Source organism: Apis florea, unplaced genomic scaffold, assembly GCF_048593485.1.
Source record: "Apis florea isolate Af1SG1 unplaced genomic scaffold, ASM4859348v1 contig_2350_pilon, whole genome shotgun sequence".
NCBI lineage: Eukaryota > Metazoa > Arthropoda > Insecta > Hymenoptera > Apidae > Apis > Apis florea.
The window spans coordinates 5,938,002-5,961,520 of record NW_028256565.1 but is presented as its reverse complement, the minus strand read 5'-3'; the positions used below and the strand labels follow the sequence as shown (position 1 = coordinate 5,961,520).

General features: G+C 42.7%; 1 protein-coding gene across 5 annotated transcripts in view; it reads left to right on the top strand.

Moving 5' to 3' along the window:
• Positions 1 to 23,519, top strand: part of hth (Meis homeobox homothorax) — a 479,196-nt gene that overhangs the window by 59,264 nt on the left and 396,413 nt on the right. For all 5 annotated transcript variants that reach the window (XM_086904801.1, XM_086904800.1, XM_086904799.1 and 2 more), the window contains 3 exons: positions 4,635 to 4,894; positions 13,873 to 14,014; positions 22,646 to 22,696. In XM_086904801.1, the coding sequence (XP_086760927.1) occupies positions 4,764 to 4,894; positions 13,873 to 14,014; positions 22,646 to 22,696 (324 nt within the window). In that variant the 5' untranslated portion in view covers positions 4,635 to 4,763. The remainder of the gene's footprint in view (positions 1 to 4,634; positions 4,895 to 13,872; positions 14,015 to 22,645; positions 22,697 to 23,519) is intronic.

Sequence of the window (23,519 nt, the reverse complement as noted above, 5' to 3'; positions counted from 1 at the left end):
GGTAAATAGATTCTAATTGTTATGATGAAATTGTTATTAGAGGGATTATCAAAATTGTTATTTTGATTTTAAATTTTAATCGATAAAGTCGACCGATACACGAGACGTCCGTTTTTCTTCTGAAACGATTGTGCTTATTCGTGTGAAAAAGAACACGTCACATCTCGTGCGGCCTCTATTTTTTTTTTTTTTTATTTCGTATTTTCCTGAAAATTTTATCCAAATATTCGCGATAATATAACGATATTCTTCTTTTTTTTTTTTTTTATCGAAATATCGATTGAAACTCGAGATAACAAAATTAACTATCACGTATTGTAAGAAGAAAGAAAGAAAGAAAAAAATGTGTTGCTTAAAATGTGTTGATCGACCAATTTTCGATATTCCGCGATATTTTTATTTACACATGTAGTAACACTCGCGATAGAATGTGTTTATGTAAACAACTAAATATGGAAATATTCTTTTTACGTCACTCTACGAAAGACGTTTGATCAAGGAGGAACAAAGAAATATGCAAATGGCGTCGTTCTCAATCAACGGTGTCGCAACGCTTTAAACGTAGATGCGGTTTAACGAGCATCGCGCTTGTCTTAGCGTTTACGTATTCGCGATACAACTCGTCTTACTTTTTCCCTTCTCTTATCGAGTTGTGTATCGTTAAAAATTTCCGGTTACGCGCGCATTTGTCGAATCGAGCGAAAAGAGTAAGCTCTTCAATCGCGTTATGAATATTTCATCGTGGCCGCAGCTGTGGCGCGGCCCGTGGAAATTCATGCCAAATAATTCGCCTCCAGCCATTTCAGACCCGTTTACATCGCGGAATTACCACGCGTGAAAACATTTCTACGTTTAGCGCCATACCTTTAGGATAGAAGTTTTCCATCTCGAGCGCAACATCTCGACTCGATCAACGATTCCTTTTCCGTCCTAACAATCGTGGAGTAATAATTTTTTTTTTTTTTTTTTTTTTCGTATATCTAAATAAAATACTTTCTTTTTTTTTGTGCATTACATCTTTAAATCTGAATTAATTCCGCTCGAATACCTCGCGGTCTCTTTTTGCGTTTGCGATCGTTGTGCTTACGTTGGAATTCGCAATTCGTCGTGTCGTTGAAAAGTTTCCTTCTGTGAAACTATTTTTCGTTGTTATCGATTTTTAAAACATATTTAAGAGATTGCGAAACGATTGAAAAACCTGAATCGTGTCATTCCACGTTTATCGTATATATAAAACGTATAATATAACGGTGGAGCTAAAAACTTTCAAACAAATTTTCCTCCCTTCTTACTCTCATTTTTCCAAAGAGTTTTTTCTCTATTATATGAAAAAAAAAAAATAAATTGGATACGATGGATTACGTTAGTGGATAAAGTCAGCGAGCCAGTCCTTCGTATGTACTTACTCTACTTACTCTCTCTCAGGTTTAAGATATTCCGCTCGATCGATTCCAGTGATATCTTCATAGCTCGGCTTCGTGGTGAATTATTAGACGCCTTGGCTCCTTCTCTCCCCTCCCCTCTCTATCCTTTCTTGGCGATGGAAGATCCATTTTCCTGTTGAACCGTGTCGTTTCACACGCTCCCCGCACACGTTTTCCACGAATTTCGGTCAACGATGGAAAAGTAGATTGGCTCAGACTCGTTTTTCCCTTGTTTTTCAACTTTTTTTTTTTCTTTTTTTTTGGGGGGGAGGGGGAGAGAACTTCGGTTTCGAGGGGTTTGGAAAGGAGGCGATACGATTAAGCGTGTTTCTCCAATTTTTTCGAAACGAAGGGTCGGATGATTCTACGAATTACCAGTAATTATTAAGCGTACATTTAATTCTTAAATTTGAAAAGTGTCAAACCTGTTACTTTACTGTTACTGAACACTGGTCAATCTTTCTAACGATAAGATCGGTAATTCTTGCATGACGAGAATCATTTATGAAACGAGGGTTTTTTTTTTTTTTTTTTCTTTCTTTCAAGAAAAATCGTTCGAGTTATCTCTGGAGTTCTATCAAAAAAAAAAAAAAAAAAAAAAGAAGGCAAGAAATCATGGACGATCGAGGAATAGTAGAAATACCCATCGTTTAAAATTTGCTCGATTTACCCCGGATATTCGAGCGATCAAAGGAGGGACTCCCTCCCTTTTTCTCGATTCGTTTGCAAACCGGATGACCAGCATCGTTTTTTACGATAATGCGGCGAAAACCAGTTCCGAAATCGTTCTCGAAATATTTCGTGCTCTTTTGCCGCGCGCACACCCAATGGCACGAGTCAAATTGGATGGAAAGTCGAAATGCATAGAACGATCTCCGCCATTTCCACAATGTCACTTTCTCTAACGGTTGCAATTAAAGATTCTCGATTACCGGTGTTCCCGTTCGTTCCGCAATCGACTCGTTAATAATCGGCCACTTCGATTCTTCTCTTTTTTTTTTTTTTTCCTCCGTGTCCTTCCCCCTCCCTTTTTTTTTCTTCTTGTCGTAAAATTACCAACTCGTTCAGACTCGACGATCGAGCCACAGTAATTAACAATAATAACCACCGTTTGGTTTTTCGTTTTCTCGGTAATAAGGTACGTAGGATATTAAAAAAAAGGAAAAAAAAAAAAAATCATTGGTTTTCTAATAACAATTGTTGGCGTGCAAGGGAATTTGCTGTTCCGACGTGACTCGTCTATTTCGCGTTTGATCACTTTTTGTAAACGGACTTTTGAACACGCGTTTCGAACGAGTATTACGAATACATTACGAATCTTGGAATCGGATAAATAATTAAGAGAGAGAAAGTTTGAAACAAATATAAATTTATGATACGATCGTCAATATTGGAAAAGAACGTACGAAGATTACGTACGTGAAGATGAATGGAATTTCCTAAATTATTATTTATCGTTGATCGAGGGTATCATTTATAGAATTGCATACCGATTTTCTCGTAATTGAGACGTGCAAGTTACATTATTTAATCGGACACTCGGATCTCCCTATCTTTAATTTATTTTACCTCGAATCTTTAATTCATGCTAACGTCTCCATTCACCTCTGTCTCGAACTCTCGCCTCGAATTCTTGGTGAAACACGATTCCAGAGAACGATCTTCCGGATGAGTTTCTTCTGCTCGAATAGATCTCAACGATTCCACACGCGACATTCCACGCACGCTTACGAAATTCATATTTCAAGCGCGTCGCTATCGTCCAAAGGTTCGCTCGAGCCGTTCCACTTGCATCGCGAGCCAGAATTCCTTTCGCTTTCTACTTTTATCGTCCTCCTATTGGCCGATAAAAATTAAAATCCCGTGCTCTTAAAAATCTTCGCTCTTAAGAGAGCATTAAACGTTGTAATCGCACGTTTTAACGAAAATTAAAACTTTTCCAAAACTGGAATAAGAATATACATTTATACATATTCCAGTTACCCGTGTTTCATTTCTTTCACAATGATGAAACGCAAATCGAACATTTCCATGAAAAATTAGAAAAGTCTATTTTCCGGATGAAACGAATAAAATATTTCTTATGACGCTCGTGAAAGATTATTCTTCCACGTATGTGTACATATAAACCGTCCGTCAAAGCAAGATTACCAGTATCATGCAAAGTAGAAAAACACGTGTACGTAAAGAGAAAAAAGGAGGCAAAGAAGCGGCACGTTTCGCAATAAATTCCTAAGTGTTTTCTCCCGTTATTTTTGTTAGCCCGATTTGTATTTTCGATTATCCGTCTCCCCCTTCCTCCCTCGTTTGACGCCCTGGTTGTCTCTTCGAACAACGGAAATAAATTCCGCTTATTTTTGCACCGCCGCAAACCACCACCGACCATTCCATTCGGGTGCCATGGGTGGAGATGCCTCTCATCATCGCGGAAACAAGGACGGCCGTGTCTTCTATTTTTAAATCCTTTAATAGGCTAAATATCGATGGATTTCGCTCCTTCTTTTATCGAAACGAAATTAACCGAGTTATCACCGTTTGGATCGCGTTTCACTCGCTCTATCTTAATCGACACGGTGACTTATCGCGATTATCGCGATTCGTTAAAGCGGGATAATAATAATAATAATAATAAAAAATGATCGCTGATAATGGTTGGAGTAGCTTCCGCGATATTTCTGAACCGGCGAGTATATACGCGGACTTGGCTGGTAATTGCGTTCGATCGACAAGTTTTTCCTTTCTTCTTTTTTTTTTTTTTTTTTTAACTCGAGTTTTTTTGAGTCGATTCATTTTGTTCCTTCAACTTTGCGCGTAAATAAGTCGGTTCGGGCCTTTTTCTTGGTGGTGGTCGTGATGATTGTTGAAAATTGCGGTCGGTCCAACATGGTTGGCGGGTCGTAAAATTTGTCCAGTATTTATAGTTTGGTCGGTTTTTCTTTTTTTTTTTAGTCGAGTAGTTAATCGCGTGCTCTGCTTGTGTTTTAATTGTCACGAGTGCCGTTTAAGAGAGAGAGAAATGTTTGATTTGAAAAGAGGAATTCGTTCTTTCGAATTTCTTCGAATTGTAAGGAATTTTTTGATCCTTACCAGTGTCGAATATAATATCGGTGAAGCAGCAAGGGATTATTACATCTCTAAAATATATATATATATATCTTGTACAGAAAAACGTAGATGGACAATTCGAACTAATTTTTCCTTTTCTTTCAGTATGACGACGGAGGGCTGCACTCGAGTTATCTCGAGGGCGGAGGTGGAGGAGGTGGTGCAGGGCTGTACGATCCACACGGGAGCGCCCGGGGTGTTCCCGGCCTCCATCACAGTCCACACCTCGGGGGTATGGGGCCTGCACACCCTCAGTATCCACCGCCCCCACCACAGCCACCCCAACACGTTCTCGCGGCGGCGGCCGCGGCTGCAGCATCCGCGGTACCCGATGTCCACAAACGAGACAAGGACGCGATCTACGGGTGAGTTCATTTCTGTTCTTCTTACCTCTTCTTCTTCGTTTCTTCGCCAATATTGAAGAGAAACGAGATCGTTGCATTATAATTTCTTAAAAGAAAGAAAAAGAAATATCTCTTTATTTACGAAATAAAACAATTTAGAGAATCTTGGCAATCCGAACTGAGACTGTGAAATCTTTCCAATACATAAATATCTTTTAACCGTGTAATGTGAAAATTTTTCACGTATAGTAAATCGTTAAAATTGCAATTTCATTTTCATAAAAAAAAAATATATATATATATATAAAATATAAGTGTTTGGTTGATATACAATTAAAACGCGCGGCGCAGAAAATCGGTCGAGTTAAAATTCATTATCAGAAGGGGTTCGGTTAATACTTGACCGTTTAACGCACCGCTCGCGTTAATGCGACCCCTATCGGCATTAATCTGCTCGTAACTTGGCCATACGTCGAGGAGGCCTGGCATCGAGGAATGCGGCGTCTACAATGCGGGGTTTGATAAATCGTAATGAACGCGTGCTTTACATGAAAATTCATGACGCGTTACGCCACTTATTTCTTTATCGCGACACCTTGCTGTCTCTCTCGCTCTTCTTCGAGTCCCCTTACGAGTCGAACGAAACGAAAAATGGCGAACGAATTTTCAACGTTCCGATGAACGCTCGAAGGTAAATATATGTCGAGCAGGTTTTTCTTCCCTTTTCGAACTTTGCTCTCCTCGATCGATAAAAATAAATTTCGAACGCGTGATATTCTCTCCGATCGATGATGATTCACGATCTATAATAAAAATTCACTGGATTCGCGTTGTTCCTTTTCTTTCTTTCTTTCGAGAGAGAGAGAGAAGAGAGAGAGAGGGGACAGCGTCATGCTCGCTTTTCTCCTTGAAACGATTTCTTATAGGGTGTCTCGAGCGAAATTATCTTGCTGCTCGACACGTTCCTCGCTTCCTTTTTCTGTCGCGTATTCTTAACAAGTGGTAGTAAAGTATGGTAATAAGAATGTGGCAAAAAACTTGTTGCATCTTACTTATCGTTTAATAATTAGGCGGGAATGTGGGCGAAGCGAATATATCCTTTCATTTTATTGTATGTACCGATCTTCAAGTTTAATATTCGAAAAGAAAGGATTCGCGACACGTAATTACAAAATTCTTCTCCCAAAGAAATTTCGATGCTTGCTTCGAAGATCCAAGTAAGAACAGATCGAACAAAAAAAAGGAGATCTGGATGGGGAGGGAAGAAAAGATAATAAGATGTTTACGGAGAAAGGTAAAGATCGGGGGAGGGTAAAACCATTGCGAGGGAAACGCGTATATTATATCCGTTTGTGCCTCGTGCCACGCTCCTGAAACAGCCTCCCTGAAACTCGTCAATTGGCCGTTTTAACCAAGCTGCTCCGCCGTGTTCCGTGTGATTTATAGCCGCGAGATGGCCCGATTTCTGGTATACATCCTAGAACGGGAGCCTCATTATTTCGCGCACCCTGTAATTTGTCCACTCGTCGTGTGCCCCGACCCCTTTCCACACACACACACACCCTCCCCTCCCCCTCTGTCGGATTCCTGCGCTTTCTCGGAACGGTTCGCCTCGCCGGCGAGGCGCCGTTACGAGGCGGCGTTTAAACCCCCTTCTCCCAACCCGTTCCTTCATTTCCTTCGCCTTCGTTGATAAACCCGGTTGTTTACAAACCGATCGTTGCACGCCCAATCGTGAATTCGCGAGTTTTCGTCTCCTCGTACGTAATTCATCCGCTTATTTACGGGCGCGTAGAAAAAACGGGTCGAGAATTGTTGGGTGTTAAATTGTGGGTGTTAAACAAATTTATTACGACGGAATGTAAGGAATCGTGATCGAGTTTTTGGAGAGTTAGTCGTGATTTCGAATCTGCATTAGCAACTTCTAGATTTTTCCATTAGAAAAATGGAAATTGATGGGTGTAAAACATTGATGGCTGTGCACAGCGTGGAATGAATATTCTATAAATTTTAGAGGAGGAAATTTAAACCCTCGACACTTATATCTCTAAACAAATAAATGAAATCGAGGATATTTTCGACATATCGTACACCTTCTTTTTTCCTTATATTTAATTATGGGTCTCGTATACTTTCCACGATTATCTTTTCGCACGACAGCAGACAGTCCACTTAGACCTTCGCCATTCTTCTAATTGATCGAATCGTTATCATGGACGGATCGGAGGAAAAATTTTCTAACGGTGATTCTTGCCACGGTTCCTCAGCGAGAGAGTTTTACGTAAGCTTGGCAGAGGGAAAGAGAGAGAGAGACGTAACGCGAATCTGCCAATCACTGCTAGCTCGGATCCTTATGCAAGGAGCATGATTGGCCGAGTCATTTATGGATTAGACGTCTTGCGCAAATCTGTCTTTCTCTCTCTCTCTCTCTCTCTCTCTTTCTCGAACAAGGATTAAAGCGAGGGGGATAACGAACACGTTTCGCGTGGTCCAGCAGGAAGTGGTCAAACGATTTCATACCGTCTTCTCTTGTTTAATATCCCATTTTTCTGATTGACGATAATTAGCGCGTTAGAGTGACGTTTCAGCAGATGAGCGGCTAATGAATATTAATGCACCGTTTAATGGAATTGATTGGTGAGCGCCAGTCTCTCTGATTACATCACGCGCGTTGTAATTGCACGGAAACCCTGTGGAGAAACAGGGGTATCTCGTTCTCGCTTCTCTCTTCTTTAACGTATCCACGAAGGGGAACGATTAAAACGAATGAAGCTACTTTCGTCCCGAAATTTCGTCCCTTTTTCTTCTTTTCGTTTTACTCTTTTTCGATCGTCACGGATCGGTTAAGCCGATTTCTCAATATCGTTCTTTTTCTTCTTTTTTTCGTGTCGGACGTCAGTTTTAACGAATGTCACGAATCGAGGACCAGGACCTGTCTTTAAAGGGATAAAGGTGGGGGGGAGGGGGACAGTTGAAGAACCACCTGTGGAGATTTCGATGAACCGTATCGCGGTTTCCGCTTGCTTATTATCGACGTCGCGCGTTGCTTTTCATTTAAACGGCGATAAAATCGGCTTGCGGTACCGACATATGCAAAACGAGCGAGCGAGTCCGCTTTCACCAACGACGCCTTCGAGGGTTGCGTTTGAATATTTGGAAAAAAAAGTGCTATCCCCCTCCTCGAGATAAAGAGAAAGAAGAATACCTCGCTCTCGTATCAGAGACAATCGTATCGCGGTATTCATTCAGAACGAATCATTCTGTTTAAACGCGAAAACGCGAGGAGGGCTTAAGTTATCGCGAAATCGCCGCAATCTTCCATTTACGCCCAATTAACACCGCCATTCGCCACGGTCAATAATAACCACCGGTCTCTTCTCTCTCTCTCTCTCTCTCTCTCTCTCTCTCCCCTTTCGAAGGACCACGTGCTCGAAACGAGAGCCAAGAGAAAAAGATGAGACCACCGTGCAAAAACCGATGATGTCGACGAATCCGGAATCACCACCGCGCACCTTCGAACGGAGTCAGCGGTGGAAGTTAAACTGGTCGAATCACAGCGTGAAATTGCCGATGGCGGCGTGTGTGTATAAAAAGAGGGGGGGAGGGGGGGAAGAGAGAAAAAGAAAAAAAAAAGAAAGGGAAAAAAGGAAGGGCCGGGTCGGTTAGAAGGGCAAATAGGAGGAGGGCAGGGAATCGAGGGCGGAAACCGCAAAACCGCAAACATCCTCCGCGTCCACCGGACAATCATATCATTACCTTCTGCGGTCCCGTCATTCCGACACCTCGTTTCGACCCGTCATTTGTCATCGACGTTGCACTTTGCCGTTGCACCGCGCTTAAGAGCCCGCGTCCACCACCCGCCATTCATACACGGCTCGTGGTTTTCCTGATTGCGCGAAAGACAAACCGCACCAAACCCCTCTTTTTTAACCAGACCCTGTTAATAAAACCGCTTTTCGTTCCGTCCCTTTCCCGTAAATACGCGTGTCTTTTTTTTTTTTTTCTTCCTTTCTTTCTTTCCTCTCCCCGATCAATTAAGCAGGCTGATGCTCCAAAGTTGTTACTTCTCTTTGAAAAACTCGTCCAGTTGGAGAAAAAAGTAGGAGAACGTTTTATCGTAGCGTAGATATTCGCGGTTTGACGAGATCGAACCTGTGACGATCATCCCGTATATGCGGTGAAAGTGATCGTTCGCCTGGGTCCTTTTTACGTTGCATCCTTAGTTAGTTGGTTAACCGACTGGTGGAAAGTTATATATATATATATATATTTCCTCGATGCTTGTTCCCGATGTGTAAAGATAGAAATTTATCGATCAATAATTTCGAACACGATTACACGTGTATTTTATAAGACATTCGTTTAATTAACACGTTGTAAACATTCCGGTTCACCGTTCATTAAAATTCATAATTTCTACCCTTGGTGCATTCGTGCATTCGAGGATTATATTTCCAATTACGGGGATGATGCGGGTCGAGTCAAGGCTCGAAAGTCTTGTGTGTATTCGTTATCGCAAATTCTGTGGATACCTAGACAGGGTTCGAGCTAGAGTATCGGCGAAACCGAGTTCTTCTGGTTGAAAACACGTGGCTCTAATTAAATCGATAGCATCTAGAATGTAGAATGAGACGAAAACGGCATCGCTCGATTCTCCATCCTCGATAAACACCGCGCGCGTTAATTTCTCGCTTTTTCACGACCGACAATAATCGGTAATATACGTTACACAATAATTAAGCATAACGAGAGAGAGGCTTGGTCGGTGTCTGCTTTTCATCCACCATCCGATCCTCTTCGTTTCGCCCGTTCGCGCGTACAATTAGGCTAATAGGTGAAAATAGAAATCCCTGACGCGATAGAAAACGCAGAACGAAGCGGAGAGAAAGTCTCGAGGACGATGCGGGAAGTTATCCAGATGTTAAATTAAGTTTCGAAAAAGCGGGACGATCGCCGCCAGTTGTGCAGTAATAATCCCATCTCCGAGAACTGGAAACCTTGTAATTTGCATAATTTTATATATCGATCGAGAAATATCACTGCCCACTGTCAAACCACTCTTCTTCTCTACGTAATTTTTTTTTTTTCTTCTCAACACAATTTCCCGAAAGCCATCCATCGAAAACGAAATACTTCTTTTCCCTAACCTTTTCGATCCAATCCTTTTCGATCTTTTAATTTTTCCCTAAACGAACCAGAGAGAGAGAGAGAGAGAGAGAGAGAGAGAGAGAGAAACGTTGCCAATTTTATTTCAATCGCAATTCCCAACGCTCGCTACAGGTCAGCTCACCGGATAACTTCACTTGTCATTTGGAAAAAAATAAAAGCCACAAAAGGGGAGAGGAGGGTTATACGAAAGGTATAAGAGAGTGGTCTAGGTGCAGGGAAGGAAGGAAGGAAGGAAGGAAGGAAGGAAGGAAAGAAAGGGAACGAAAGAGGGCACGAGGATTTTTTTGCCGTCTCGAAGTCCATTGCTCGCGTCGGGCCCCGCGTCAATTTGTCGAAATTCGTTCCGATTCGTTTTATGTCTGCCACGCCGCGAGACCGCGACCCGCTACCATACGTACACAATGCCTCTGAAATGCCTCCGACCACGGTGCTACCACGTATATATCCACCGTGAGCCGTTTCGTCGGGGCCGAATTCGTCTCGAGACCTCCCGAGGACGCGTAAAAATTCGTTCATCTCTGTTTCGATGGTAAGAAAAGGGTAAAGGAAGAAAGGTCGGTTTTCTCTCGTCTCTTTCGCACCCTCTCCTCTCCTCCCTTTCTTTTTCTATCCTATCTGCCGTATCCGCGCACCACCGAGAAATTGTTCGTTTCCCGCTGAGAATTGTTGGACGATTAGAGCGGGGTAATTGAGCGATTAAGGTTGATGCAAGTTGTCAGGGTTTTCGGATGAAATGCGGGCTAGCGTCGAGAGAAGTTCCTTGCCAGTTGGAATCGAACTGGTCTCTCTGTTAAAGGATATCGAACAGCGGGGCAACGCTCTAGTATGGAAAGTAATAAACTGGACTGCGTAACACGTTTATGCAAATTCGCGTTTTTTTTTACGAACGTAACTTAAGAAATTCACTTTTTTTCCCCCTTCTCTCTCTCTCTCTCTCTCTCTCTCTCTCTCTCTCTCTCTCTCTCTCTCTTCATATCGAATATAAGGATATACCACCAGGCAATTTAATAGTCACAATCGACATTTTATTTTGAATATTTATATTCGCGTATTTTTTTTTTTTTTTCGCATTCCTTTACGTGTATTTTTTTACCGTTTCTTATGGATACGCGTAAATTATACGCGTAATAATAGCACTTAGTATTTTCTAGATCATTAACTTTTTAGTATTGAGATCGTTATACACACGCATCTTGCCGGTCTTAGATCGTTGAAATCGATAAATACGAGTGGTATAAAATGTATAAATGGTAAATATAAATTTCGTAACGAGCGTAATAACAATTAATAAAAGTCTCGTTAATCATATTATTGGGAGGCATTACGAGAGGATATTCGTCCGCGAATGTAAATCGTCTCGGAACGATCCATCAAAAATTATTTCCCTCCTTTTGAAGAAAAGTTGAGGAAAAGCAGTTGGAAGAAGGAAAAGTATATGCGGTAAAAATTTGTAATTTATCGCATGTAAATCTTAAGAAAAAAGAAAGAAAGAAAGAAAGAAAGAAAAAAAATACAATACATAATTAAACAATTAAGCGGAGGAAAACGGAAGAGGTAATTAAAATTAATTATTACGATCATCAATAACGCAGATATAAATCCTATTATTTGCAAAAAAAAAAAAAAAAAAAAAAACACGATATATACCTTTATTTCCTTTTCCTTCCTGTTCCAGATTCATTACACCGTATATACCTCGCAACAATTAATAAACCCTCGTTACACGAAACTCTTGCGATCAAGAATGCGCGCTGTACATCATTTTAAATTGTCACGCGCGTATTTTTTTCTTCGAGGTGTATGTACGCACCTTTAAATCACGAGCCACGGTTCCCCACCGGTTGCAACGTACGGTTGCACCAGCATCGGCTAATCTTATCTTATCCGGTGATCCTCCTAATGCCGCGCTCTGTAACTGTGCACGCCGCGCCAAGAACAAGCTCGGAAGAACAAACGTGAAAAATATTCTTTTCGCCCTCGTGATTGGAATTTCCAACTTGGAAGACAAGAAGAAACGTTTAACGTAAGATCGATTATTTACAACCTGTCGATACACCAAGTGCGGTACAGTCGGTCGCAAGAATACACCTTATCTCGCAAACAAGACTCACTTAACCTAAAAAAAAAGAAAAAAAAAAATCCTACGTGAAAAGTGCCACACGAAATTCTGTCTCTTTCTCTTTTGTCTTTTTATCGTAATTTCGATTTTACGAGTTATCGTATCGCACAAGTCTGTTAGGAATATTTCTCACGATAATGAAGCGTAGCAACACGCAGGAAGAATTTTCTAATTTGAAAATTTCTCCTACGTCGTGTATTGATCGAGGCTTGATTTCTCGCTCGTATTTCATTTAAAAAAATTACTTCGTTATCCTTTACATCTCGACGCATAAAATGGGATTACGATGTTTTTTTTTTTAATAATTGTGACCCGTTGTAATTGAGTAAGTCGTGTAAAATATGCGAATACTTTTGTGACCGACTGTAGATAATTAACGCGCGAAATAGAAATCGTTGCGGACGATTTTTATGGTATCGAAGTCGGTCGAGCACACCTTGCTTAATTGACGCGTTCTACGCTTTTTACATGTTTTTCTTTCACCGCGGGCTATACACGAGGCCGACATACGTTTTCTCGCGGACCAATTACTCAATTAGAAAAGTGTCGTTGAGAAAAATATATATATATATTTTTTATGTATGCGGTGTGTGTGTGTGTGTGTGTGTGAAAAATGATACGATGAATCGGCCACAAGGCAACGTGTAAGCGTCGATGAACTTATCGGACAACATTTGCAAGAACGCGAAGCGATCGAGTGCCGTCGGATCGAGAAAGGGTTCACCTTGCGAGCTGAACACCAATCGTGAACGATTTTTGATCTTGAAACTCGTTTCGATTTCCATGCATTTTAATCGGTGGATGTAAAGAATATTTTTTTTTTTTCTACTTTTATTCATTATTATATTCGATTCGTATTGTAAATATAAAAGAAGATTTGGATTCGGTATTATCGTGATTGATATTTTTACTTTAACCTTAAGTGAGTCATACAAGTGAGTACATTTAAGTAGAAAAATATCAAAATTCATATTTATATTGTTATATACTTGTAGAATAGAAATTTTAATACATTTATTTTTCTATTCCTTACATGTATATATGTAACAATGTTACATTCCATTTATATTTTTTAATTGTTCCATTAATTTGTCCGCCTCGTAACATGCAAGAAATGTAAGACGAATGTTTCGAATTACGTTAAAAAAAAATTTAGTATGTAAAATATATCGCGAGTGTGAATAATTTGGTCGATAAAAGAAAAGGAAAATAATATTTTCGATAATCTCTGTTATTTTATTTTATCGTGAAAATGACACGTAATTGCACATAATATCCCAGTGTCGAACACGATTTTTATTCAACCTCGCTTTCACCATTTCGTTGTTGTTTTCACGGCTTGCTTATCTACATCTGTGCACGTTGTCTTTGTCCGCGTTTTAATCGACGATATCGTTTACCGATGCAAGGATAAATATATCGAGGGTCTCGTGTATACATCTCTTGCGTCCCCCTCTTCTTTCCACCGGAAGAAAATTGACCAATTGAAGATTCAGAGAATGAGAGAGAGAGAGAGAGAGAGAGAGAGAGAGACAAGAAAGAAAGATAAAATCGTTGAATAAATCGTTCGAAATATGAAACGGGCTTGTTGACTAGCCACGGAATTAATTAATATCTCGAATTGGAAATACGTTCGTCTCGAATGAGATATCGTCGAGATATCAGTGGTTTGGCTGACTTTTATCTCACATTGGCTTTCTCCTTGTTACAGACACCCCCTGTTCCCGCTTCTCGCGCTGATCTTCGAGAAGTGCGAGTTGGCGACGTGTACGCCGCGCGAACCTGGCGTAGCGGGTGGTGACGTGTGCTCGTCAGAAAGCTTCAACGAGGACATCGCTGTCTTCTCCAAACAGGTAAGCGTATCTATTTCTTTCTCGATATTTTATACGAAATTAGTATTCCACTCGATAATACGTTCGGCGATAAATTAAAGCTGGTTAAAACTGGTGTTAATTCGTCACCGAATTTAGGATTTTAAGAGATTTTTTTTCTTTTCTCTTTTTTTTTTTTTTTTTTTTTTCAATATATCGAAAGGGAATATTTAAATAAAAAATTCGCCAGCGGTGACGATTATATTTCGGTTACACGAGAATTCAATTAAACGGAGATGTTCGAAAATGTTGCGACGAATTATTTAAAAACCGTCGAGTACAAATTTTATCGAACGGTTAATTGCATTTAGGGTAAAGATTAAAATATATTGGAGGGCAATTTTTTTTTTAAATAACATACAATCACGAACACGTATGTGAAAATATATATATATTTTTTTTAATCGCGCGAAAATTCGGTCGAACAGAGATTTCAAAACGTGCGACGGATTTATTTTAAAAAATAAAAATAATAAATTCTATCCAAAAGAGATAATTGAAGAAAAAATGGACGACGAGCAACGTGATTAAATTAAAATTAACGAAATATTAGTAGAAGACTAGCTGCTCACCTCGTAAATCGAAAATTATAAGAAACACCCTTCGTTTCCCCAATTCCAACGTCGTCGTTGCTCAAGGCGAGTGTTCCGTGAGAGAGTGTAGTTCGAAAGTAACCTTTCTTTTTCCAACGAAGAGAATACATATTTAGAAGGGAAGAGAGAAAGAGAGAGAATTTCGGGCCGCTCCAAATGAGTCACGACTCTCTCGACACGTCCTTCTCCCAGGCGACGAAATAACGTTGCGCGGCCATGGATGTAACCCGTGGATGTTTAGGGTCTCTCGAAGGAGAGGTTGGCTCTCGTCGGTTGGAACTTATTTTTAGGAATTCCACCCGACGACGAGCATCGAGCGAAAGATCGTTTCTCATGGCCGCGTTCTCCGTCGTTCTACGACGAGCCGGAAGAAGAAGGCACGGAGTGGAGGTCTGCTTGTTGTTTCGCGTTGTTTCTCCTTTTCTCCTTTACCCTCTCTCTCTCTCTCTCTCTCTCTCTCCTCTCGTCGCCTAGTTTTTCACTCGTTGCTTTTACGGGCCCTCTTCCCGCACAGGTAAACTCACCTGAGGCGAGTCCTGCCAAGGACACACGCGTAGGTAACCGGAGAACCTATATACGCGAAATGATTCCGGGCCTTTTAAAAACACACCGTTTCGCCATCCCCGACCCGGCTCGACTCCGAAAAAGGTCGCCTCTCTAAGATCGGTGTTGGAGCACGTTCAGGTATATATACATCCGTCTCTCTCTCTCTCTCTCTCTCTCGTTGAAAACGTTCCAGGAAGCACGGATGGATTTGTCGTCGAGAATAAATTATCGATTTTTCTTCCTACTTGGTCGTGGCAAAAATAAAGGGAAAAGGGGGGGAGGAGGAGAGAGTTTCAGCCGTGGTGGGATGGAAACGTGAATTGGGAATACGTCGGTCCGTATTTCTCACAGGAATGATAGAATGCGGTTTCGCAAAGGCACGGGAACAAGACCGGTCGGTGGTGTCGGGGTATATTTGCAGTCGGTGGAAACAAAGCAGAGGCGATTAAGTCGGAGCCGGCAGTACGCATACGATAAAAATGTTGCCTTGGTGGTTCTTTGCGCGTTTAGTCGATGCAAACGAATGCAGCACATTTAGATTGAGGGATATCGGCGCCTATGCATATCGCGGAGCTAGATAGCCACGCTGCTCGTGGGTTATCTTTGCATAAAATTGCACTTCTGCCTTCTTCGGCCAAACTCCTCCATCTCTGCTGCATGCGCCACGCTGGCTAATTATACCGTGAACCGTTTCAAACGTTTCCAAGGGGGTTTACGTAGATTTCATTGGAATTGCGTTTTCCTACGAAAAATCAACCACGTACGTCTCTAAATGTAGAGCGTGGTGACACGGTAGCAATCGACCCGAGTCACACTACGAGTAGATAACGTTAAGCCTCTCCAAGTCGCGAGGTGGGATAAGGGGAGAGTTGGCTGCTCTTCAATTCGATGCTACGTCATCGCGAGTTGAAAATAACGCTTTGAAACGAAAAGAAAAAAGAAAAGGAAAGAATCTCTCTATTCTTTTATTCCCGATCGCCTGATTATTCTCGTTAAATCGTTCGCCTATGTTCAACCATCCTATTACTTATCCGCGGCATGTCGACATCACGTCGGCCGAGACAACGGCGCACTCTAACGGAGAGTCCGTTAGAAATTGCGAAATTGACGTGACATTTGCATCTTAATAAGGAGCATAGGATTACGCGGCGAAGCGGGAAGAGGGGGGAAAAAAAATTATTGAAAGAAGGATACCGTGACGTTTCTCCCGGCGAATCGGTGAACCGCGCGTGGTAAATTGCGCGCCGCCTTTTGCTCGACCGTTTCCTTTTCTTTCCGATCTCGCGCCGTACAAACGTATCTCCGTACGACGTTCTTCTTCCACGCGGGGCCTCGTATTTCAACCGTGCTATCGACGCAATTAATTTCCTTTTCTGTCCGTTGGAAGCGAGAATGAACCGTTGGAAAGGCGCGCGAATCGTTGTCCCTCGCGTGTCCGTATCTTCCTCGGAGAAAACCGAGGGGGACCGATTACGTGTACACGGAACTTGGGGAAAAAGTTTCGAAACGAGGAAGCGGAGGTCGTACTCTCTGCCGTAGGACGTGTCCCGCTAATTCAGAGATTACGCGCCGTCCTCACGCGCCGGATAAACAAATTGTCGAGGGGGAAAGGGCCCACGATTACCCCCTGTCGTTCGATATCGTGTCCCTCTCCCCCCTCCCATTCTTGCAAGGAGAGGTAATGAATTTTGATATCCAACCAGCATCAGACGTTATGAAATTTTCCTCGCATTTATCTTCCCGTTTATTATTCTCTTCCACGAGTTATACAAGTACGTACGCGTGTACACGGGACTAAATTCATTTCGTTAGCTCGTACGGTCGTCGATGGGAAGATTACACAGCCGATTACCGTATAGGTAAATCCAAGTCGCCTCGCCCACTCGTTCTTTACTTACCATCGATCTGTCGTCACCGATGTCTAGAGAGGTCGTTTTATAATGTCAGATGGAGAGGGGCCAGGGGGAGGAAGCATGGTACACGCACACCGGCGCGGTACACGTGAAAAGATAAGCAGGTGACAATCCTCTTGCGGCGGTTTTCGAGGCGTGTCCTTCGAACCCTTTTACACCCCGTCGATACTTGGACGAAGATATAGTAGGGCCGGTGCGCGCGACAAAAGGGCCGCGCGCGCCTCGCGTATATACGAGATTATTCGTCCGTGTTTCGTTTTCGTTGCGTGCGCGGCACAGGAGCGGGCGCATGCGCGGTGGCCTGCTCGCAGCGGCCGGCGCATGCGCAATCTCAGTCGCGGCACGACCACCGCCGCTGCCGAGTCGTGAGAAGTGACGAACCGTGACGAGATCGGACCACGTTGGAGGGGGTAAAGAAGGGGTGCTCTCCGCAGCCGGTGGAGAGCGCTGCTCATTTTCTGCCATTGTAAATTGATCTATTCAATGGGGCCCGGCATTATCCCGTGCGGTCCACACATCGTGCGTACTCTATGGGGCCCCGATGCATTCCACACGCAACCAGAACCCCGCGCTCGCTCCCTTTTTGCGCGTTGCCTTCGAAGCTTCGGCTTTGGCTTGTCCGTGTTCAGGCGGTCTGGCCTGCCTGCGACGTAGCAACGTGGCTCGGCAGGAGCGTCCCGCTGTGCCACGTTACGCGCATTGTTGTGCCCTTTTTTACCAGATGGGTCGGCCGTCCCAGTTTTCGTGCCCACACTGGACACTCCGCTGCGAAAATTTCGTTTTCGTCGGCGTCCTGTTGCGCGCCGCGTTGCGCTTCGCTGCGCCGTTTCAAATTAATCGTTCGTCCAAGGGAGCATCGATCCTCTTTTGTTCGGCTACCGAGAGTTTATTCGTTCCATGAATATTTCTCGTCGATTTTTTTTCACGGCCACCGAAAAGAGGATTTAATATTTATCCGTTGACTCGCAACGAGGTAATCGCGCCACCTGAAACGCGTAGGTCGCCCTTCGAACGGTCGAAAACAGCGTGGCCAACAGCGTGGAACGTAGGCGTGTGGAGAGCCATCGCGATGGCAAGACGATGAAATTGCGTTGGGCCAGCTTGTAAAGACAACGGTAGAGAAAGGAGGCGAGTGGGAAACGCCGGACAAGGACCCGTCGGGATTTATTGGTGCAATTAGAATGCACCTCCGGGGGCATTAAACCCTTGTAAAACGCTGGCCCCCGCACTCTGACGGCCTGACTAATGCGACCGCGAGACAGGCACGTCCTCCACGCACGCTACCTGCTTTCCCACTTCGAAGGTGTGGACACTGTTTCCTACGAATTTATGTATTTCTTTCTCTTTCTCTCTCTCTCTCTCTCTCTCTCTCTCTCTCTCTCTCTCTCTCTCTCTCGTCTCTCTTTTAATCGGAGAAGATATTTACGAACAGTTTAGATCTTTCCCCAGTGTGCCAAAGAATTTAGTTCAACTTATCTCGTTACACGAAATCAAACTCTTGTCTCTTCAATTTTACGAGTAGCGACTACTGAATACAAATTAACGCATAACGTTTCAATATTTCGTATCTGATTCGATTATAGCTGTTAATACTCTCGGAATATTCTTAACTTTTGCTTTAATCGAGTACTTTTATTTATCGCAAATAATATATTCGATTATCTATTTATTGATTAACACGTTAAAATATCAAAATCTGGAGATAGCCGTAAATTTTATGACTTTACCTATCAGATATCGATCGTATTCCAAGATTAGAATGGCTATCAAGGAAATTGTAAAGCAAAGGGTTAAACTATTTACGAACGAATCACAACTTGTTTACGCTTATTATTTTTATTCGATCCATATTTCGATAAGCGGATCGGCCAACTCCCTCCCTTCTTCTTCCTCCGATCCCTCGACAAGGAAGAGTGTAAACAGATGTAAAGTCGCATTATCATAATCGCGATAACAACAGCCGCGACGTCTCTTTTGTCGTCAAAGGCGTGATCGTCATCGTTTTCGCGATCGATGCATCGACTTATCTCTCGTAACGCTACCGGTATTTCCATGCTAAAGTTCGATCGGCAATAATCTCGCGATTATACGAATCTCTCCCTCCCTTCCTCCCTCTCTTTCCACGGAATGGAAAAATTTAATAGACTCGCGCTTTATTGCCCGCTTTATTGGCCGCTTATAAAATCGATGCAATTAAACGTGATTACACGGAATTCCAGAGCGTTGAACGATCCCTGGTCGCTCTCGCTTATCGATGCTTTTTGAACGGCGCGCCAGTCGATCTTAATTAACGAAACGTGGCTAGCTTAAGTTGTAAAATCATTCGTCTTCTTATTCTTGAAATTTTTATACGTGGAAAAATTCCATCAACGATCGTTCAACGGGATTTGACAGAATAGAAATTAATTTATATATTTTGCTCGCGAAAATCTGGATCGAGCGCGAACGATTCAAAGCGGTATCCAATATTGAATCATAATCTATAGATTGAGATACTCTAATCCGTGAAACGTAACGAAGTTTTATCGATTATTATCTGATTAATTCTCGTCTCTTCTACGAAGCTTCCAACTAGATTTCCTAAGTCCTGTCCATATGCTCACTCACCTGGCTACCTTCGCTGATCGTTCAATCGTTATCTCTCGTTCAAGGATAGCTCGATTACCCTACGATCCATTTTTAAGTAGATCGCTAGATGGGCGTGCTTCCATCCCGCCACTTGCGTCGATCGAACTTTAAAAATTAATCTTTCATCCTTTCTCGTGTCTCGAAGCAGTTTGTGAAAGAAAAAAAAAAGAAAGAAAGAAGCAAAGAAAGAAGATAGAAAAAAAAAACAACGCAGAATTTCTTACAAAACGAGCCGTGCGCAGCTGCTTGCTTCATCTTCGAAACCTGGCAATTAACCAACTTATCCATAAAAGAAAAAAAAAAAAAAAAGAAAGAAAGAAAGAAAGAAAGAAAAAGGAAAAAAAAAAAACTTTTACAATCTTTTCTCCATCATCCCTCCCGAAAGATTAACTTCAACTTCTTGCCCGATTCTTTCGACGACTTTGTCCAGATTTCTTTACAACCTCCAGGTCAATCTGGTTACCTTGAGTAGTGAAGGTCCTCGGAGAAAGTCAACGAGCGAACGAACTTTAGACGCTGCCATTACATATACATACATATATATCCTCTCGTTTGAGCGTTGCAGGAAGAGCGTGCTGGCTCGACTCGTCCTGGCGTTTTCCTGCCACCAACGTGTCGTAAAGTTTACGCAGGGTGCAATTCGTTTTATTGCGCGTAGACAATCAAGGTTTGGGACTGTTCCTCTAATTCCTCTCGAAGGAAGGAAGAAGGGAGGGGGCCCTTTTATTTTTCGATCTCTCGTCGATTCCGGCCGAGGTACAAATGGGTCGACAAATCGTTACATAATTCCGAAACCCGTGGTTGGCGCGAGAAACGACGACGCCGAGCGAAAAATGGAAGCTTTCACGGCCGGGTGTCGAGGGGGGAGAAACGCACGATGGCCGAGAAGGAAACACAGAAGAGCAACACAGCCACAGTGGTGGAGCAGCTGCTTCGTATATCTCTCGGCAGGATCGTCGCACACACCGCCAACTTGCATACCACGCTGTCCTAAACAGACGTGCCGGAACGAGAGCATTCTCTAAATATTATCGCGCAATATTTTTATCTTGCGCCGGATGATACAGCCTGATCCTCGTGGAATTTTCCTCTGACGTACAATACCATGCATATATATATATATATATATTTATTATTTTTATACGCTAGGCTGTTCATTCTTACCCTCGTTTCGCGAAGAAAAAAGAAAGAAAGAAAGAAAGAGAGAGAGAGAGAGAGAGAGAAAATTAAAGCAAAAAGATGGAGGTAAATGGTTTTGCTCTTATTTTTATCAGGCTCGGGATAGAAAGTGGCCGTTCAATGGTACTGGCTCGATGCTTAATTTCGTTTCATTCCTCCATAAATATGGAGGATCTCGGATATTTAACGGCGGCCAGCGCCACATTAATAGCGCTCGTATCGCTTTATACATATGCATGGACTCAATTAGCTGTCACTCGCAGCCCCCCTGCCTCTAATCACCGTGATACAGTTCGTTTCGATCGAGGGCCGATAAAAGGCAAGCAAACTTTCGCGCGAATTCTCTCCCTTCCCCCCTAGAAACCACTTCCCTCTCCGCGTGAAATTCCTTCCTTCCTATCGAATATTAAATTTTTCCGAAGTAAATGTAATTCGCAACACGTGGAAATAATCGGCGGATAAAATTGGAGAGATGGGGCGAGGAGAGGCTGCTTACAATTTGTAATCGACGTGGATACCTGAACGGGCGTTTAGGCCGCCGCTTGGGGATCGTGGATCGAAAAAGCACGGTGACAGGGCCCAGTGCAAGAACTAGTTCCCCCCTACGAAGAGTTGACAGTATTTTTGTGCGGCTTACAAGACGCCTTCATTATCCATACACCCGATGCGAGAGGAACTCCCATTCAGAATTCAGCCTCATGAATATACGTTCCTCGGGGCCCCAGAATTCTTCGCAATAGTCGCGGGGCTCGACCGGTTAACTCGATTTTAACGTTCCACCCGTTTTTCCGGCCGGATTCCTTCGTTGTCAGTCGGCACGCTCGATTTAATCGTTCGAGATCGCGATTCTCTTCCTGTAACGATTCTTCGAATCCGTTGAATTTTTTCCTTTCTTTGCCTCGTCCTTTTTGGCCTCGATCTTTTCCTCGCGATTTCGAATCGATCTCCTCCTATTCGCTTAAAGAGAATCAATTATCAATCGAATTAGAAAATTCGTTACGAAACGTCATATCGATGAAACGGATATTTGGCACGATTTGATCGAGGAAGAACGTTTCGAATTCGATATTCAATCCCATACGTACGAGCGTTTCTGTCTTCTAATCGGATGGTTTGGCTCGAGAGAGAGAAAGAGAGAGAGAGAGAGAGAATAATCTGGCGCGGATTCCACGAGATTAACCGGTACTTCCATCGAGATTTGTCGTCCATCTCATTCCGTTTTTTCTCCTCGATCCTTTCAGTAAGAACATCGTGGGTCCAATTAAGAGCGGATCCCCCGAGCATCGAACAGACTCGTCCCTTTTGTTTCTAGTCTGATCGTCACTAGGCGGCGCCATGAAAATGCTTGAGAATCTCTCCCTCTATGGCCTCCTCTCCTCTTTATACCACTCTCGGTTTTTCTGTGTTTTCTTCCTTCTCGCCCATCCTGGCCGGCCGCGGTGTTTGCAGGAATTCCATCGCGTTCACCGGCGCGTTTCCGTTTCTACACGTACGAATCGAACAGCGGGGATCCAATTAAAAGAAAGCACGAGTAAAGGAAATCATTTGGATCAGAGAGCGAGAGAGAGAGAGAGAGAGAGAGAGAGAGTCAACAGGTGTAAGGGGGAGATGGAGCGAACGAACAAACGTGCGTACGAGCATATTTGTTGGCCGTTGATACGAATCTATACCCTCTATAGTTTTAATATTCCAATTAACGACCAAGTATAATTATTCAAGATTCTTAGACGTGTGTGTGTGCTCGTCTGTTACAGATCAGACAGGAGAAACCTTACTACATCGCCGATCCGGAGGTGGACTCGCTGGTGAGTATTATTCCCTTAATTTTACGAATTTTAATTATAATATCCCATCTCCGCGACGCAAAGCCAAATTCGCCAAATTTTATTCATACGAGACGTGCTGCAAATTGATAAAAAATTGATCAGCAAATTTTTCTACCCCACTGGGTAAATAATTAAAAAAAAAAAATGTCAGAGTAATTTTCCTTCTTCTTTCGAAGAAAGACAAATATCGCTGTTTTCGTCAAGAAACCTCCCGTTCTTTTTTCTCTATTCCTTCGCTTGTTTGTTAACGTCGTTCAACTTTATCTGACCATCGTTTCGCTTTCGCTCGAAACACGTTCGTTTCGAGGAATGACGGTGGAAAAACGGGCACATTTAATTGGAGCGAGAAAGGAGGGGAACGAGCCCTGTGAAAAATCAAAAAAAAAAAAAAATAACAGGATACAATATACACTCTATATATAATTACTTTGATATCTGATGTTGCTTTGATATCCGATAATTGAAAAAAAGAAGGGAGGGGAGAAAGGAAGGAAAAAGAAGGAGCGCTGGAAATTTGAAAATTACTTCCTCCTCCTCGACGAGTATCCTAACGAGAAGTGAGTTGAGTTATTACTGTGTAGGAAACTGATGGAAAATTCAGTTGGAGGTAAACCGAGTGTGTAAAAGTGAGGCAGACAGCGATAATTAAAAAAAAAGGAAAGAAAGAAAGAAAGAAAGAAAGAAAGAAAAGAAAGGAGAGGAACAGGAGGAGTCGGCGAGTTCGCCTTTGTTTCCTCGTGGCTGGACGCGGCGGCCATTCGAATGGCAGACCTTCGAGGAGAGCAGACCGGAGGAAGAAATA